At 40.2% G+C, this 19962-nt stretch overlaps 2 protein-coding genes across 3 annotated transcripts in view; one reads left to right on the top strand and one right to left on the bottom strand.

The window, feature by feature from the left end:
- Nucleotides 1-4450: 4450 nt before the first annotated feature.
- rfc4 (replication factor C (activator 1) 4) lies at nt 4451-12617 on the bottom strand. Its single transcript, XM_085447188.1, has 11 exons — nt 12374-12617; nt 10866-10995; nt 9791-9869; nt 9239-9318; nt 8977-9096; nt 8400-8543; nt 8191-8311; nt 5297-5422; nt 5113-5193; nt 4915-5028; nt 4451-4799 (listed from the first exon to the last, which is right to left on the bottom strand). The coding sequence occupies exons 2-11, from the start codon at nt 10979-10981 to the stop codon at nt 4707-4709; spliced, it is 1074 nt and encodes a 357-aa protein (XP_085303314.1). The 5' UTR covers nt 10982-10995; nt 12374-12617; the 3' UTR covers nt 4451-4706.
- mcf2l2 (MCF.2 cell line derived transforming sequence-like 2) overlaps nt 11728-19962 on the top strand; it is a 111045-nt gene continuing 102810 nt past the window's right edge. For both annotated transcript variants that reach the window (XM_085447158.1, XM_085447161.1), the window contains exons 1-2: nt 11728-11851; nt 13282-14369. In XM_085447158.1, the coding sequence (XP_085303284.1) occupies nt 14291-14369 (79 nt within the window). In that variant the 5' untranslated portion in view covers nt 11728-11851; nt 13282-14290. The remainder of the gene's footprint in view (nt 11852-13281; nt 14370-19962) is intronic.

Raw genomic sequence — 19962 nt, 5'->3', positions numbered from 1 at the left:
ATTCATCTGAGTCACCAGCCTTAGAAATCACAAGTTAACAGCACCTCAGATAAAAACCACACAGAGTTCCAGTAGCAGACACATCTCTACAGAAGAACAGAAATACTTTGTTTGGACCAAGAAACACAAGGGATGTACATTAGACCAGTGGACATCTGTGCTTTGGTCTGATGAGTAACCCGTGTAGCATGGAGGAGGTGTGATGGTGCTTTGCTGGTGACATTGTTGGGGATTTATTCAAAATTGAAGGCACACTGAACCAGCATGGCTACCACAACATTCTGCAGCAACATGCCATCCCATCTGGTTTGTGTTCAGTTGGACCATCATTTATTTTTTAACAAGACAATGACCCTAAACACACCTCCACACTTTTGAGTAGTAGTCTGTGTGTGTTGTGTGTTTTGGAGCCTTCACTGTGGCCATAAGGTGACATTACATGAGCTAGTTTAAATTTATATAGTGATCACTTGTTGACAGATATTTCAGGATAATAACTGAAGATAAGGTTTGGTGTACCGTATCTCCTTATCTTATCTATATTTTAAAAATCACAATCTGGTAAAATATTAGTGGTGTGGGGGTCACACTTGAATCTAACATCAATAAAGTTAAGATATAGTAGAAAAAGATTTATGAGTTGTATCTTTTGATTTGTGCACCCTCTTAAACCTAAGTGAACCTGCATTTACGGCTCTATTTACAGAAGGAGACACATTGACACCACAACCAGAAAGATTTCCATTTTAGCGCGCCATAGCCACACCTCATAATAAACCAGCCCTGCCCTCTGTGGTGTTACGTGCTCCCTTTGTTGCTGAGCAAGCTCCCAACAAGGATGTAAGATGTAAAAAAAAAAACACAAAAAAACAAAACAAGCATAGATGCAGCTCTGAAGGACTCTGGTGGCACCTTGTGGCTGGAAGTATGAACAGCACGTGCTGAAAACACGGAACATGAGATGGGATGGCACAATCTAAAAATCAAACAGTACAGCAGTGATGAGTTGATACTGTGGTTGCAGAGAAGGACTTCTCATTTTTCAGATTCTGGTACTGGGTGATTATAAACTTATCACCCAAAGTTAAACACCACACGCACCATTAGGTGGAAGGGTGGAGCTTTTCTGTGTTGATGTGGGATCATTAAGAAAGTGACTGATGACAGTTGACGGAGCTCACTGCTTTAAGACGGCTAAGCAATACAGCAAGAACTGTGCTATATGCACTTTTAGCATAGTGCCGAAATGGAAGTGGGCTTCACGCTTATAGGATGTGAAGCTGGATAAGGTAAAGAAAACAGGTGATTTGTGCTGACATTTCACGAAACTGCTGTGGTTAAAAGTAAACACGGTTTGCTAAACATCTACAGTCACTGTGCTTCTGCCAGCAGTGAAATCATCTGTAGATACCAGTGTGCCAGCTAATGTGTCTAAGCCAAACAATGTCTGACACATAACCTTGTGATGAACATTACATCATGTACATTAGTACTTTTGCCACCAGCTGATTTTTGTGTTGTTTGTTTTGTAAACTACAGCAAACTTGGTGAGCAAGATAAACCATACAGACACATTTAGTGTGTTTAGTGCTAACAAACAGGCTGAACTTACTGGCTGCTCCATACCACACACTAATCCTTACAGCACTGTGCAAAAGTCTTGAGCCATCAATTATTTCTTCATGTTTTGCTAGGGAAATGGGAAGGTGGAGCGATTTATTGAAACATAAGCAAATATATATGAAATCAAAGTAAATAAGGCAAAAACTGAACAATTTGTGCGTCCAGTTATTCTTCTACACAGACTGAACTCGTTTTTGTAATTTCTTCATGTGATTATCCCTAGGTCCAGATTAAAACACAGAGAACGGGCATTTGCTGTGGCTGCCCCCAAACTTTGGAATACATTGCTTTTGCATATCAGATCCTCCTCAACACTGGATACTAAGTCATCTAAAGACCCATTTTTATTCTCTGGCTTTTGATTCATCATGAGTTTGTTACTATTATACGTTATGATTTTATTCACTTTTTTAATGATTTTCTCTTCTAAAACACTATTCTGTTTTTTTTTTTATGTTTAATGACTTGCCCATTGTATTGTACAGTACTTTGGTCAACACCTGTTGTTTTAAGTGCTATATAAATAAATTTGAACTTTTTTTTTTTTTTTTTTTTTTTGCAGAGGAGGCTACCCCCCCTCTGTCCCCTTCTGGCTGCCTCTGCCTCAATTTTATCCCACAACTTAGACATTCACATTACTCACACTCTCATTGCACATACATATAGGATCTTGGGGGTGGGCACGATACACGGAGTCCAAAGTACCATCAGGGTGTACACCCCACCCCTGGCATCGTTGCCCACCTCTCAATTTTAAATACACGTAGACATTGAGGGCTAGCAGGAGGGACCATGCGCTTACCTGCTGCTCTCTGGCAGGTAGCTCCAAGCCCTCCTGGGTTTTAAATGCACCTTAGAACACACATGCATCAACATTACAATGAGCGGGTGGAGGGAGGTTCGGAGTCTTCTCTCACCCCCGTTCTCTGCGACCTGCTGGAGCAGGGGGGCTAGGACTAGGAGGAGGAGTTGGCCGTCCGACTGCGGTCTGGAGTGTGGAGCCTTCCCGCTGCTGCGGAGTCGGGGCGGTCTGCCTCCCCCCACCGCAGGGAAAAGGGAAACACCACCTGGGTCTGGGTGCAGTTCCCCCCTCCAGGGGCGGGGGCACCTAGACCCAGTTCGTAGAGTACGCTTGGGGAGTGTGATCGTGTGTACAACGTCTCTTTATGTCTGTCTCCACATTGGTTGAGTGTGGAGTAAGTGCATATGAGAGCATGAGGGTGGGAATGGATGTTTGTATCTGTGTGTGCCTGTATGTCTGTGTCTATATGTCAGGTTGGGTGTCAGGCGCCACCTCTCTGGGGACATCTCAGGCCCTCCAAGGTTTGGAGGCCTATCTCCCCCTACCACCACTTCCCCTGCCAGTGGCGGACCCCCTCAGACATCGGTGCGTTGGTGGTTCTTTGTGTCCGGGGATGGGCGTCCAGGTACACACCGGCTCACTCCTTGGCGGCCGCTTATCGGGGCCTGGAGCCTGGGGCTCGCTCGGGCCACTTCGGAGGTGGGGTGCCCCCGGCCTCTCGGCCTGGGGCTCGGTCACTCAGGCGCAGCTGGCTGCCGGCGGAGCTCACGGGCGCGTCACTGCAACTCCCCCTGGCTTCTGCTCCGCGGCTGCTGAGTGAGCCCTCATCTGGGACTCTCCTCAGCTCTTTCCGGGACAGTGGCGCAGCTGCCCCTCTGTTGGTCTTCCATGGTCTCTTGTGTTCTGGGGGCCTCTGGATGTCTGGAGTTTTGATCTCCTCCACACCTGCTTCATGCCCTGGAGGACGGGGCTGTGGCCCCCCCACACCCTCTAGCAGATTATTACATGAAGGAACCTTTTAAAAAACAAAAAACAAGCGCGTCCATGCTCACAGGTGTACACACGGGTGATCACACCCACAAACTACACCCTTTTTGGCTCCTACCTCAAAGCACACTGTGTTCTGTTGATCTTATGTGCTGCACAATAATGTTTAACATTTAGTATTTGCTGTCATATTCCCATATATCATTGTGATGTTGTTTATTCTATTACTCTTGTTCTCTTCTGCTTGCTTTCTTTTTTCTTTCTCAGCAGGTGATCCAGGTGATTGATATATGCATTTTTTTTTCTCTGCCCGTTCTGTTGGTTTTTGTCTCTTGCCCTTCTCCCCCGTCCCTCTTCTCAGCTGTTTCTCTTTCCCTCTTTCTTTCTCCCCTTCTTTCCCCCAGTCAAGTCTGTCCCGTATTCAGTAAGTGAAAATAAAATAAACAATAAAAGGTGAATCAAATGGACCATTACGGCAAGGCTGGGATGGTCAGTTTGGTAAAGTAAATCCGTTGGGCATCTTTCTTTGCCTTTAGACAACAATTCTGATGGCAAAAGAGCCAAACGGGACAGGCCAAAAAAAAAAAAAAAAAAGTTAATTTGAACTTGAACTTCACAAAGTGTTCTCCAGGTATCCTCAAAGATATCCAAAGCTTTTCTTTGGATGGATGCCTTTTGTTTCATTCTCAGTCAAGATGATAACACACAACTTCAATAATGTTGAGGTCCGGGCTCTAAGGAGGCCAATTTCATGACTGATGACGTTTTTACTGCACTGGCAGTGCGTTTGGGGTGATTATCATGCCCCCCCCAAAAAAAAGGAAAAAAAAAAGAAGAAGAAAAAGAAGACACTGGCAACAAAATAAAAGTCTGGCTCCTTTAAAGCAAAACTATGTTTAAATGAGAGGTGGATCAAACCTGCACTGTACTGTATTATGTGTCTTACAATTCAGTTAAGAAAGCACCAAGAGCACACGTCACAGTTTTGCTTGTTAACTCAACACTTTCCTTGAAGAATAAAAACAGTGAACCCCTGAAAACGAGAAAGAACTATTTATTATTTTCCAGAATTCAAAAAGTGTACAAAAGTATGTTGGATAAGTACCAACATGTCCTTTTTTCTTTTTTTTTTAATGAAGTGCTCTGACGTTGTTTATGAATGATCACTGTCGCCTGGTGTCCACGGTTAAGCATCCCAAACAACAATCAAATGCAGATAAATCTGAGTTAAGTGTCTCTGTAAAGCCTTTGGTCCCAATGGGAGCAGATGACCATGACGTTTATGGAAGGGGATTTAGTTGTGGGAAGCCTCCTGCATGATGACTGAACACAGACTCAACAGCTGCAGGTACTCGTCTGCACCATCTGACAGACACTTGCACACAACCTGAACCAGAGAAAAACAAACAGATCGAGTCATTAAAAAAAGGATTTAACTTCTACATTTATTCCGACTTACTATTGTAGCTGCAAAAAAAACAGCACCGTATTATATGACTTACTGCCATCTTCTCTGTGATAGTCGACTTCTGCTTGTCACTCAGGTCCTGCTCTATGACACACTCATGAAGCTGTGTCAAGATCTGTGTGGCTGCGTAGCCTTCATCCACCATGTTCTGACAGAGAAGATGATTAAAGATTGATTGCCATACCTTTTATTTTGTGCTTAACTACCTATTTCAGGCTATTAGAACACTTACCCTGACTGCTACCTCCAGTTTTTCAAATGTTCCTCTGAAGCAGATCTGGAGCAGGTTGTCAATCATCTTGTCAGGTACAACCTAACAGAGAGCAGAAGCAAGATCTCAGATGAGAAAGACATTCTAACTACAGTTAATAATCACTTCTTGCAGTCTACTGTGATACAAATGAAGTCCAGCTCACCCCTGCTATTTCAATAACAGCACAATCAGTGATTTCCTTGTCGACATTGAGGCGTGCAGCACTTTGCAAAAATGTGATGGCTTTCCGCAGGTCACCTTCAGACACCCGCACCAAGGCTGCTATACTCTGGATTAGAAAAGACAGTTATCAGACTCCACCAGCTGTGCAAAGAAAGCAGTTGCAGTTCTGCTATACCTCCACTCACATGTTATGCAGCACATAAATGTCACTCAAATCAGACTTTTTCAACAGCGAATACATTTCTGACCATGGATGGATTACCACCTGGGAAAGGTGAGCACAGGACCAGGGACAGTGACAGTGGTGGAGGAACACCGCCAGTATTACCAGACCAAACACAGTAAAATGGAAATGGAAACTGGCTGTGCCCTCAGGCATCTGAATTACATTAGCCATTTTTTAAACATATCATACAGTTAAGAATATTCAACACTTCCTGCCTGTCACTGAGAACTCTTCTGCCTTGTGCTATTGTGCTTACGACGGGAGCAGGCCACACATACCGGTACTCTTCACAAATGTAGAGAAGTCTGCAGTCATGATAATCCATCTATTTATGTTACAATCAAAATTTTAGGCAGGAACATTCCCTGTATCTAAAATACTTTACAGGTAAGCAAAAATGTTTATACTTGCAAAAACCATCTCTTCACACACTTTGCGTTCTTTTTTTATTTGAAAATGCAGCACCAGCAAAGGATGTTAATAATCATCTACTAATACAATTAAATCAAATGTATAGAAATGGATCATGTAGAATGACTGTAGTATGTGCTTCGACCAGTAGGTGGAGCCTCTTATTGCTTAATGAAATTGAGTGACAGTGCATTGAATTGTAAATTGACTGATGTACATATCACTTTTCTGCTCATGCTACTGAACACTGCAAACTTAAACCCCAGTTAGTTGTACAGGGGCTGATGTCTGCTACACCTAAAAAAGGCAACTGCAACAATCCCCTGTTTTAAACATTAAATATTAAAAAATAAACAGCTGTTTGCTCATATACATTTGTGGACAGGCTTAACAGCCGAGCAGTTAAACAAACAGGAAAATGGGAGTTGTCTTGTTTTTTGTTTTTTTTTGGCCTCTGCAATCAAATCACAAGAAAGCTGGCTGGACTCAACTGGGAGTCTGCACCAAGGACAAAAACAAGACAAATAAGGATTGATTTGAATGGTGAATCATGCAAAGTTACTTCAGTAATGTCCAAGAACAAAAATACAGGGCTGGAAGTGAGTTTAATACAGTGAGCACGACACAAATTACTTGGGTATTTAAAACCTTGACTTTCTGTTGAGTCTGTTATGGGGAGGATGTGTGCAGATTTATCTTAAAATACTGGTGGTGCCAGGGTCAGACTCAATCTAACATTAACAAAGTTAAAAGATACAGCTCATCGTTCTGAGTTGAGCTCCTTACTAAACCCTGATTTGTACTTCTGTGCAAAAAAAACGAAAACAAAAAAACATTCAATATGTATTTGTGGATGAGTAAAATAAATGTGTTGAAACTATACTTGTACTGGTCAACTATTTAATTATTTTTGACATTTTGTAGAAGGACTAAAATGTCACATATCCTCATAGCAGTCTCCAAAAAGACCTAAAAAGTGTGCAATTGATCATCTTTAAACCTGCAGATACGGTCACTGCTGAAGATTACAGCTTCATTAGTAATAAAAGGAAAGAGCAGACTTTCTTTTATTTGTTACATGAATCGTTTTCTTTTTGTGTGCTGCTTTTGTAAAGAAAAAAAAACATAAAACATTTAGCAGCACCCACTGGTAGGATTATTATGTCTGGTAATTTCTTTTACACTCTCCTTTTAAGTCAGCCTCTCAGTTAAAATCAAAGAGCACTTTCAAATAATTTTTACGAGGCATTTTTCCCCATGTATCGAGCAATTAAAAAATGAACCTACACTAGAAGTGCGTAAGACATCTTAGAAATTTCTCACAGGTCTACATTACACTATCTGGTCTTTAAATCTGATGTCATTAGCCATGTCTGGGCCCAAACTCCGCTTAAGGTCACAGTCAAACGATCACTGCTGCATCACTGAGGATTGAAAACTGTCTAAATTCTTTCATCTGTAATAAAATGATCAGTGTTGCTGCTTTACCAGGTGTAACAATTAAGTTTAACATCCAGGCATCCATGAAAACAGAATTTATGAAATTTAACACTGTTAGAAGTTAGCAGGAAGTTAGCTCGCTAGTTTCCACTTAAATATAATATACCATGTTCTGACAGAGATTTCTGAAAAAAATTAAGATGTACAGCTCTGCTATCACTTCCGACATAAATGAAGACAGAAAACTAAACAGCAGTGACGTTTATAGGGTTACTGAAGTTTAGCTAGCTGGTATATAATGATGTGCTACATGATCGCTAGCGACACAGCTATGTTAGCATAAACACAGATAGGCTGGAGGACGAACGCTAACTTTTTTCCACTCAATAAAAGTTAACGCGAGGGTTCCCGAAGGTTAGGGACAAATGCAATCGCATGGCAGGATGCTGTAAAAGGACCAAACTTCAGTCAGGAGAACGACTGATATAATCCATCCAAAATACCAGGTTAGTCATTAATATACTGCTGCATGGGCTCGGCTGTAGTTACATCGTAAGGTTTCAAAACCTGAAGCTTTAAAATGAATAGTGGTAATAAAAACAGAAAGGCCGACCACTGTGATCACTGACTGTTTTTAGGGGCTTGTTGAGATTAAATAGAACAAGATACAAAGCATTAAAACGTGTTAAAAACACAAAAGCCTTATTAAACGCTGAGTCGTTTGGGCCCAGAAGCAGGATTCATCACATCATCACTTGAAGACCGGATAGCAGCACAATCATTTTCTTTCTTCCTACCTCTTTGGTGTACTTGAGGTTCTCCTTTTCGCATATCTCTAGTAGACGTTCTTCCTGGATCTGATTGGCTAGAGGTTTGAAGCGAAACTTGGAACACCGAGAAGTCAGAGGCTCAATAATCCTAGAAAACACACAGACATACAAGCAGGATTACAATAACTGTGTTAACTGTGTGTTTAATTGATTCTGAGCAACAACCCACAGCAGACCTGCTTATATAGTTACAGATGAGACAAAACCGAGTTGTGCGAGACTCCTTCTCCATGGTCCGTCTGAGAGCAGCTTGAGCTGGCGCTGTCATGGAATCGGCCTCATCCAGTATGATGATCTTAAAAGGAGGACACGACTTCCCGCTGCAAATGTAGCAAAATAGTGAAGGTTTCAGCATTAGTTTGGACTTTACTGACAGAGACTTTGGTACTTTATTTCAATAATTATTCCAAAAGCTGTTCTGTCTGTAAACTGAGTTATCATCAGAACACTGCTGGCACCACTGAAATGTGCTTTATGACGCACAGTCACTTTACCTTTATAGCCAAAAATATTTGCATGTTTTAAAGGAAAACTGTACATACAGGAACTTATTCCTTCAGTTTGTGATTGGCTCTACAATTAGAGGATGACGTCTGATGTATGCAGAGCTGAAAACAATCCCAGTTTGCCTTTTAATTCACATTTACCAATTTATAAATGTGAGTAACCTCATACAAAAAAAACCCAAAACAAAAAACAAAAAATAAGTCTAGCTGTTTTCTTATTATCACAAACTGTAAAATGCTGACTCACTCTGGGCGTGTCCCGGCAACAGTGAGCTGAGCAAAGTTTTTGACTTTATCTCTGACGACCTGGATGCCTCTTTCATCTGAGGCATTGAGCTCCAGCACCCTCTGCCTGTACAGTTCTGGACTGAAAACAGAGACACGAGTCAAATATGAGCAGGAACAGTGCAAAGAAAAAAGGGGAGAGATCAACAAAGGTTTAAAAACTATGATGAAGAAATGACTGATGTGAAATCTCTTATCAAATACCACACATACAGTTTACCCACCCATAAAGTTCTCTGGCAGCAGCTAAGATGGTAGAGGTCTTTCCTGTTCCAGGAGGGCCATAGAAGAGCAAGTTGGGAAGCTGCAATTTAAACACAGATCCAATGATACTGTGCCTTTATGGCCTTGCAGAATGTGCAAAATGAGCACAAGTACAACCCGAATACAAAAATATTGGAAATAACCATGTTTATACTGTATATCTGACAACACACTGCTACATTGTGACAAAGCAATCTGACACAAGTTCGAAAACATTCTTACAGTATACGTGGTACATGCACGAGAACAAAAACACACTCATCTCCTATCAGGTGATGGGAAGTCTGCTGACTAAAGTTGTCTGTCAGATAAGAGAAATGTTTACTGTCCACTTCCACCCAAAACAACCCTCCACATTATGATCTTGAAAGGCTCTGTTCTGAATCACAAGATTAAAGGGACCAAAAACCAGAGTGTATGGCATTTTCATCGTCATCAACAAACCAAATGCAGTAATGCAGCCAAGGCTATAACCCCCCCCCCCAAAAAAAAACCAACCAAATGTTACTTACATCTGCTCCTTCCAGAGACTTCTTCAACACTGCTACAACCTCCTCCTGAAAGGCCACCTCATCAACACACTTTGGCCTGCTGGAGTTCATTGAAGAAAGAGGAAAAAAAAAAACTGGTTTGAGTACCTCACAAGCTTCAATATCAGCACAGGCTACAGATTATATATAGACTCCAGAGAACTGTGCAACAACAAAACAGAAGCACTTTTAACCGCATCACCGTGAAATATTTGTTCAATTTAAACATCTGAAAGTCAATAATATGACTCACTATCCATTACACTTCACATTGTCTTGCCTCTAAAATGACAAACATGACCTTATATCATAATTTAGGTGATAATTGTGTGTTAAACAAAAGTTTCACAAAAATATGACTTTAGATTATTTTATTGTCATTAGTCAACATATCGCAGAAGCACTGCTGAACAAAATTACAAAAAGAGAAGAACACAAAAAAAAAAAAAAAAAAAAATCACAACGACCGAACCAAGTTAAAAATACTGTAGTGTAACTATCTATTACACAATAACTGATAGAATAAAATATATTAGGATGATAGTGCACTGCATAAGAATATTAAATAAATATATACATAATAAATAATACATTTGTGAAATAATGGCAGTCAGTTAAAAGGACCAGAAATTCTTGTAAAGATGGGGAAGGAAAAAAAAAAACAATGTACGTCCAACTGTTTTATTTGTAGCTCTGTGGTCACCCTCCAACGCACTTACATGCAAAATATGTGTTCCATGTTTGGGGGATTTAATAATCATTTTGAGTCAAGAAACAATCCTGAATTTCACTGTGACATCAAAAGATGATCAAAATGTAAAAATGAGACACATGACGCTATTATTCATTATGCATTTTACAGATTAAACATTTCTGTAAATCAACCCCAAGACTAAAAAAACAAAACAAAAAAATGTTGGATTTTTATGGCAATACTGAACAGTCCCCCGGTTAAAAGGCGGTTAAAAGTTTTGTCCTGAAGGATTCTTGAGATTCCTGTAACTCTGTATAGTTAATCAGATGTAGTGTACAGTACACCTTTGTGGGTCATACTTACTACTTTTCTACCCAAGGAACAGCCTTGGCTTTCTTCTCTGCACTGGGTCCAGCCACTGCCTTATCTTTCTGAGGCCTGGCTGCCTGACCTGTTGCTCCTTTCAAAAATGCTTGCATGACTCTTCTTTATTCTGTTAAAATGAACATACAAAATGCACACACTATAATTATTATATCATAATTATACAGAGGTAGGGTAGGTTGTAACAATATTTTGGAAACAAAGATAAAACAAATGTCCAGCACTGTGCAGAATTCCATCCTGTACCATGATATCCACATGTAGCTGCCTTGTTTAATCAAGCTATTCTCGTGAAAGCTGCAATATTCAAAGACATGTCACCTAACAAGTAAACCATAACATGCCAGAATAATTGAAATCCAAATTATCAAGCCAATTATGAGCTACATCATATATGCACCCCTTATTTCTAATCCTGTTCATTCAGGTAACTTTCAAGAAAATGAAAGCATCTTTAGCTCCACCTCAGCCTGCTGTCTTTTTGTTAGTGTCACCATCTCCCAACCATTGATTACGGAGTAGTGTTGGAGACAAAGTTAGAGAGGGAGCCAAGTTAATCAAACAAACAAAACCAAAAGAAAGAAACAAAAAAAGCAACATTTTACAACTTCAACCTAAAGCGCTCTATCTATGCAAGATAGCATGGGTGCTGTGTAGGAGTAAAGTCAGTTTCAGTCCACTTCTGTCAGTTTGGACAAGTGCAGAGACAGTGGATATCTAGGACAAAGGATGCTGAATATGGAGCTAGCAGAAAGGAGGAAACAAGGAAGAACACAGAGAAGGTTCATTGACGTAGTGTGGGAGGACATGCAGAGTTGAAGTGACAGAGAAGGATGCTAGGAGTAGGGAGAGATGGAGGCACACTGTGGCGACCCCTAAACAGTGCAGCCAAATGAAGAAGAGGCACGCCTCACAAAGATCGCTCTGTTGTACTGAAAGATTTGCTACAAGTCTTTTTAGACCCGGTATGCACAAGTATGAGTTAACAGATCGTTTAAAGAATGGTTGAACGACTGGAGAAAAAGACATAACGATCATTAATCGTTAACGTCAAGCCTTATTTCATTCGTTGGACAGTAAACGTTAAAATTTGACATCATAACGTTGGGATGCAAGAGCGGCACTTAAGAAATTTAACATCACAACAGACAGAACTGTATTCGTTATGTAGCTCGCTAATGAGAAAGTGAAGTTAGTGGTTTACTTTGAACAGCAGAGACAGTTTGACCCAGACATCACTGGTGTGTAGCCCATGTTAGCTGCGGTTAGTAAACACTTAAAGAAATATTTCCACGCCGTCTTCCTGAACATTAAATGGCATTTGGCACTGTTTTTAGCATCATAGCACAACTTATCATGGAAGCTAACGAGGCTAGGTGAGTTAGCCACTGTGCTTACTATGAGCTAATAACATTAGCCCCGTTGTTAGCTCCAAAGGGCCGCCTTGTGTCTTTTTTCATAAACATGGACCGCTTTAGAAGTCTTACCTAGGGCGGAGTGAATGAATATCTAAAACTCCAGTAGTAGTAATAATAATTCTGGCCCCTGTCTGCTTAACTCCGTGTCCTCAACAGCGTCTGTGAGTCTTCCCGCGTTAGAGGCCGAAAACACTTCCGTCGACATCATTGTGTAACTTCCAATCATATGGTGCAGACGCCGCTCGTTTCCTTAGTCACGTCTCCTCCCACCCCTTTCTCCTTTTGGGGGAGAGGGGCTTTTTTTTTGTCTCCTTTTCATTCTGTATCCATCCTGGACGATAATTTCCCGTTATTTTCGTTTGGTTTGTTAATACGCAATATTTCCGCTTATATTCTAAACTGTTAAATTTTAGACAAATAAACAAATAAATAATCCGATAGTTTAGATTTAATGATTTCATCTGACAAAAACAAACACTGTGTAGTCATGTTCCTAAGAAATACAGGATTATGTGCTTTGTTTTGTCAGCCAGTTGATGGGCCATTGATCTTGGCTGTTTCTGTTGTACAGCCTGTGATTGCCTGCAGAGAGAAGATGAATGAGTAGCAAGAGCACAGATGTCTCTGGCTAATAGACAGTCCCAGGAGCATACAGGGCCATGGAGAGATGCTAGAGCCCCTTACATTGTTTGGTTCAGGCAAAATGTGGAGCTGGATTAGCAGAGCGGCTTTAGTAGCACCGAATGACTATGTGAAGTGAAAGCGTAAATGATTTGTTTTGTTCGTGCTCTTGCGTGATGAGTCGTGTGAGTTATTTAATTTAACACGGTCTTTTTGATGGCTAAATATGTAGGGTTTTAAAAATGTTTTATGTTATTTTCCCACATATTTAACAAAAACAGAATATATATATATATATTTTATAATGTTTAATTTGATAATCATTGTGTGTTCCTGGGGCTCCCCTCCTCTTACAGTCCAGCTCCAGGCACCAGGATTTCTCTCTTGGACCTATTAACCCCCACCCCACCCTCAGCCAGCTCTGTGTCTCTCCCTCCACCCTGCAGGCAGGTGAAGCAGCCTTCTGATTCGTTTTCCCTCTGTGTGACTCAGCTTCTTTATGAGAGCAAATAGAGCATCATCAAAGCAGCAGCACCACTGATTTCCTGCCCATCAAGCTTGAGGAGTTTCCCTTTCAATGGAGTTGACTCAACTATCTCCCCTGGCTGAGGAGCATTCTGTCTTTTCCTAGGTTAGAGGTGCTGTAAATATTTACTTTTGTTCTATGAGGATTTTTCTGGTTTTCAGTTGGGGCTTGGAGCATCATGACAAGGAACGGTTGGCTCTATTCGTGTCTGGATGGCTGATCAATAATTGGATGTTTTTACTTACAAATTTTCTGAAAATGCAGTTTTATTTTTTACTATTGGCACAGTTTTCTGACTGATAGGGTGACAAACAAATTGCCTCTTTTGTTGTCTTTCCGCTTGACTTGTTCTGGCTTTTATTGTTTAATTGCTTAACAGTTACCTTGCCATTGTTTTTTACTGAACACTGACTGGCAGATTATCTTGCTCACCGTTCAATTGACTAAGCTATTTTATTTTCTATTCTATCAACCCCAACTGGGTTTTTTTTTGTTACTTTATATGTGCCTTACTAGCAGCGTGGTTATTTTATACGTAGACTTACTATTTAGCTAAGTGGCTGGGAGTGGCATCAACATTATCATTATCCCCAGGCTTTGTGGCTGTCTGTGATGGTGATAAATGTGAGGAAGGACTTGGAATAAGAGTATAAATAAGAATCAACATATATGAGGGGAAGAAAGGGAGACACAAATCTCAGGGGAGAAAATTGGATTAGGGAGCAAAAGCAGGGGAGACTGTCTGGGGTGGAAGGGTGACGAGAGGAGGTGTGGCAGCAGAGAGAGAGAGTGAGACGAAGAGAGATCAAGAGAAGAGTGGATGCAACCCACACCCTGAGATGCTGTGCTGGCTGAGAGAGGACGAGATGTCGGTTCAGGAGCTGCTACAGAGGGTCGAGTGTGTCATCACTCATGTCGGTAAGTCATCGTATATCTTCTCAGTTTCCCCCCTTTGTCTGTCTGTTCATGTTTCACTCTCAGGTGGATTAATTAGAATAAGAGGAGCGGATGTTTTAAACGGTATCCTCTCATGGGAAATTCTAAGGAGAGCCCGCCTCTTGGAATATACCCTCGTTGTGGTGAAAGATCTTCATCTATAAATCTTTGACTTGTGATTAGGAAGCAGGGCAAATGAAATGGAGGCAGGGAATTTCCATCCTCTCATCAGGACCACTGAGTGAAGAGGGATGCGATGGGCAAGAAGGAACATGTGCCAAAGAGTGTAGCAGAGAAGTCATTGGGTTCAGTTGTGATTTTCAGCAGCAATCAACATTTTTTTTAAATTGATTTTTCATTTCATTCTCATTTTCACTGGCATACATTAACTGTTTCCTTTGATGCGAGTAAATATTACTGAGACCAGGATCTTATTTTCTTGTTTTAATATAAATAATGATGATACATATTCAGTCTTCCATTGATATTGTCCATTTAAGTTTCTGTCTTGTTACCTTTACTCAGTTTTTTCATTGTGCCTTTTATTTCCACCTCTCCTCTTTGCCCTTCTCTCATAGTAATCACTTCTTTTCCATCCCGAGTTCGTCCTTTCTCTCCCCTCTGTGTGTCCTTCATTCTGCCTTCCATGTAGTTCAGTCCACTCAAACCTTTTTTTCTCCTTGCACTTTTCTCCTCATTCATCCATCATTTTTCATCCTCCTTCTCTCTAATTCCGCATCCGGGTTGTTTCTGGTGTGGAAGTAGGTTAATGTGCCACGCTGGAGACGGTTGCATTGCACAGTATTCTCCATTGCTGCACTGCCTGCACTGCACAGTAGCTAAGAGAATGATGGGTAGGGGGGCGGAGGGCAGCCTGTGAAGAGTGTTACTATGGAAACTGGCTCTGAATTAATTTACTGGAAATCATGCTCGCTCAGTATGCTGCCACCAGTGTTTGCAGCACAGATGATTCTGTAAAGGTGTTAATTTAACTGGATATTGTTATATTCTTCACCTGTTTTTAAAAGATTACTTGTTATACCCATTATATAATTGAGAAACTATTGATATTGGTCTCATGCTAACCTGAGTGTAACTTAATTTTAAGTCTGCACTCTGAAGTTAATTGATTTACAGTAGTGTGACTTGTTTCAGTCCAAAAAAGAATGACTACAATATGACTCTGTGAACTGATTTATGTCTGCACATCATTAATACACAGACCCAACCATCAATGATCTTTCTATGCAGCTAATTTGTCATTAATAAAATTTGTTCATTATTATTATTTTTTGTTACTTCAGGCCTTTCAGTTCGGTCTTAAAGTTATACATTACTAAAATTTCATAACAAATATTGGATGTCCAGTTAAAGGCCTCTCTCTGTGATTGATGATTACAATTAACCTTAACCCCACTTTTTAGAGGCAAATAAAAGGAATATATATTTTTTTCAAAACAACAAAAACTGCATAGATTCACTCCAAGTACTCCAGTTTTCTCCGATGTGTGTTAGGTTAATCAGTGATTCTAAATTGACAAAAGTGTGAATGTGAGTGTGAATAATTGCCTGTCTATCCGTGTTAGCTTTGCGATGGATGACCAGTATCAGTGTGTGTCCAGTGAAAGCTCAGATGGGCTCCAGTCAAAGGCTGCAGTTTAACAGTCAGTTTACTTAAGAAGGTTCCTAATTGAGTGACGTGAAGCTGGAAGCATCTGTGTGAGAACGATAATAAGAGCTGGATGAATTCTCTAATTAAGTAAATGTGCTGCATTGCTTCATGTATGGTCCCCTTTAGCACTGGACCATCCTTTATGAAAGGTGAGAAAATATTGCTCTCCCACAATTCAAATATGCATTAACAGCTCATGAAAACAAACTTTTAACATTACACTCAAGCTACACAGATTATCATGCAAATTACTGCAGTTTTTTTCTTTTTCATACTGCAACTGCCTAATATGCATTTATACTTCTTTCAATAATTTGTTTAACTGACAACTAAATGAGCATTGTGCTACTTAACAAAATTACTTGGGAGATGCTGAAGCTTTAATAAAGGCAAGACTTAAAGTGAATCACCTCTTCAGCGGGAAGGGAAAGTATGAGTCGATTGCTGAATGAGGCAATTTTTCCTAATACAGCTATTCACTGTTACGACTGGTAGGCTGCTATATTCCAGTGTTGCATAAAAAGCATGTTATCTAAGATGCACCTTTTTGGAATTCATCTACAGGACTCTGTAGTTTCACCACAGCAGGCCCATGTTAATAAATGCAGTTGAATTTCCTGAGCACTGGATTTCAAAGTTACTATGAAATCGCCATCATTCTATGACTTTATAATATTTCTCACCAGGGTAAAGTGAAAGTGATTACCAAAAAATATTGGTGGTCATTTTTTTCACTATTCCTTTATGAGTATAAACAAAACAAACTATAAGGGCTTTTGGTGATGTAATTCCACCTCTGCTTATTGTTATTAAAGGAATGACAGACACTCTCTCTAATTTTCTGTACAGTCATTTTGAAGAGAGCTTGTTGGCTTTTCACCTTTGATATTGTGCAGGCAGCAGGAGGAGGAGAAGCCTCAAATGGCAGAATATAATTGATCAAAGATGGAATCAATTTTCCTTGGTGTGTGTTAGATCAGTAGAGACAGATCATGAGAATGTACTGTACCAATGTTATAAGATGATACTGTTTGACATGAATTGGGTTTCAGAGCATGCAGAAACAGAGGAAGAGCCAAACAGTTTCAGGCAACACTTTCAAACCTTATCTGAACTGGTGATGTCATTATGAGCACATATAGGAGGTGACTAATGTTATGTTAGTCACGTTGCATATTAGCTTGCAGGAGAATCCAGGGATAGTTGTAACGTGGGTCAGTTGTAGCACTTCCAATTTCTCCAATCAGAGCTAAGTGTCAAATGATGTGATTCATCCTGTACATGCCCAATTCATTTCTTCTATCACATGTGAAAAATTAGCACATTTTGGCAAACACAGACAGTTTAAGAAGAAAAAAATTAATTTGTATGCAAAAAAGTATGTTTTTTTATTTCAACTTTATGTTAATTTCTAATAGCATTATCTGCTTTGCAGTTAAACTCATCAAACTTAAATTATGTTATTTGTATGTCTATGGGGATATATTCTGTGTAGGTCTTTAGTGCTAATGTTTTAGCCGTTGGCTGTAATGTTAGCTAGTTCATGGCTATAGGAGTCTGGGTCAGTTGTAACAGCAACAGTCTGGGTTAGTTGTAACAATAATGCAGATGTTACAACTTACCACACTATTACTTTAACTTATATTAAACAAGTTGGGACAATGACACCAGCAGAGAAAGGTTCACTGGTCACCTTTGTATATGCGGTTAATGCCATTGGCAACACAGTTCCTCCAATGTTTGTGTTCCCACGTTATGCAGACCACTTTGTCAGAGATGGGCCAGTAGGAAATACTGGTAGTGGAAATAAATCAGGATGGGTGCAAGAAACAGATTTCCTCATCTTTCTGAAGCACTTTGCAAACCACACCAAGGCAAGCCATGAAAAAAGTAATTCTTCTCATGGATGTTCAAAAGCTAGATTTCTGCATTCTGTCACACATAGCTACATAAATAGTTCTAAGTGCATTCAGGTGTTGAATAAAAAAGATTACATGTTAAGATTTTGTCAGTTTTTTCACCCATGGATATGTTACAACTAATCCAGGCTATGGGGTCAATTGTAACGTTTCACTCTTTGTGTCTGAGACCACACCATGCAATGAGTAATTGTGCTGCAGAGAAAATAGCTGTACTATTTAATAGCAGATATATGTAAATACTTTGCATTACATTTTGAATCCACTACCTTAAAAGAGCTCCAAGCTACAGACAGAAATGTCAAACGTTATGTTACAACTATCCCCTGTTTCCCCTACACAATTCCCAGTTGTTTTAATTATGAGTTATCTTGCCAACAAAATGCCAACCTGTTATGGATCTGTGATTCCTCTTCTCGGTTGAAGTCTTTTCTACATAACTGAGAAAATGTAAATCTTATTGGATGACTGTTGTACACAGCTATCTGTCACATGTCAAATAAATAAATTAAAAACATTTATATAATTGGAAAGGATTAAATAGAGTTAGGTGAAGTCATTTGGGTATACCTCCTGGTCTACCTCCAGGTGTTTTGGGCTTGATTGAACTTGAAGAGACTATGGAGCAGACCCAGGACATGCTGAAGAGATTATGTCTTCTGACTAGCTTCTTAATGCCTTGCTTTGCCCCCTTAAAAAAGCTAGGTGGTCTGTAGTGTGTGTATGAAAATCGCTATATATCATTTATGATATTGTATTGAGTTTATGGTGCTAGGTTAGATGCTTATCCTTACAGCTTGGAACTCAAATCATAATGTGGTCATATATGTCGTTTGGTATAAGATACAACAGGGCAGAATTAGCAGTATTGTTGCCTGGCCTTTTGCTTGCTGCATTGTATCTTTCTGGAGATTCATCTAACATTACACTACCAGTTTTCTGTATTTGACAGCGTTCACATCTTACATGTCTTCAGAGGTCCGCTACTGAAATCTCAACTGCAGCCTATTGATAGCAGCTCAGGATTTGTAATATTATTCAGAGGCCTCCTGCCTGAAACCCCTGTCACCCACCCAAGCTTCCAAACAGCGCCAACCTTTGTAGTGATGACGTTAGCACTGTATTCTCTCTGCTTCCTCTTCCTGTATATGATACAGGAGTGGAGGTGGGGAGGGGAGGCACACCATATCCTTTGGAAAGTGTCTTTCTTTCTGTCTGCTGGACAGAGGCCAGCTGAACGGTCCTGCTCACAACAATAGAGCTGAACAATAGCACAGGAGAACTTTCACAGTTTGGCCTAATTTTTTTACAGAACAATTTTTAAGAGGATAAATGCTGAGCAGGTCAAATGAGCCAAGGTCAAGTGGTCTGGTCACAGTTTCAGTGTTGACTACAGGGCAAACTCGTTGATACAACTACTGTTTTCCTTTTAGTTTTTCATTTTGAAAACTTCAGTTGGCTGTCAAGATACTTGATAAATTTTGAAAGGTATTCCTGTAATCACAGTGTTCCTTGGAAACGCTCATCAGGACATGTGAATCATTTCATAGTTTCACTTTTAGTTTTTTGCAGTTTATCAGGAACGCTAACTGTTTTGCTTTCCTTGAAAGTTCTGAAATGATTTCACCAATAACTTAACTGGTAAACACACCGAGTGAAAGCTTGTTTTTTATGCTAACAATAAAGTGCTAAAGAGAACAGAAAACAACATCTGTTCCTTTTCGATCTGGGACTGGTGGGAATGCCATGTTCATCAATTATTCAGATTGCTCTAGTGCCTGGTCTGAAACGTCAGTACTCAGTAATGTGTGGAAATGTCCGTCTTGTGCATCCTGGACTGTCACTTTAAGATAGTTTGCTTGCGTCATTTCAAGTCTATGGTGATTTTCTGGTTCCAGTAGGAGAAGGTCATTGTCAGTGAGCTAGCCAAGGCCTGCAGTGACATAATCCATGATGTCAGCGGTTAGAACAGTAGTTGACCAAA

Source organism: Copadichromis virginalis, linkage group LG23 (assembly GCF_057382275.1).
Source record: "Copadichromis virginalis isolate Kocher_CV1m ecotype Utaka linkage group LG23, C_Virginalis_male_GT1.1, whole genome shotgun sequence".
Classification (NCBI taxonomy): domain Eukaryota; kingdom Metazoa; phylum Chordata; class Actinopteri; order Cichliformes; family Cichlidae; genus Copadichromis; species Copadichromis virginalis.
This window is presented reverse-complemented; position numbering and strand designations above follow the sequence as displayed.

Bases quoted from the DNA above. Each gene is read 5' to 3' on its own strand.
- rfc4 (XM_085447188.1), bottom strand. From the start codon at position 10,981: ATGCAAGCATTTTTGAAAGGAGCAACAGGTCAGGCAGCCAGGCCTCAG. The intron at 9,097-9,238 runs GTGGGTAAACTG...CTCTGTTTTCAG, and splicing joins GCTGCCAGAGAACTTTATGG to TCCAGAACTGTACAGGCAGA. The intron at 5,423-8,190 runs GTAGGAAGAAAG...TTTCTAATCCAG, and splicing joins ACCTCAAGTACACCAAAGAG to AGTATAGCAGCCTTGGTGCG.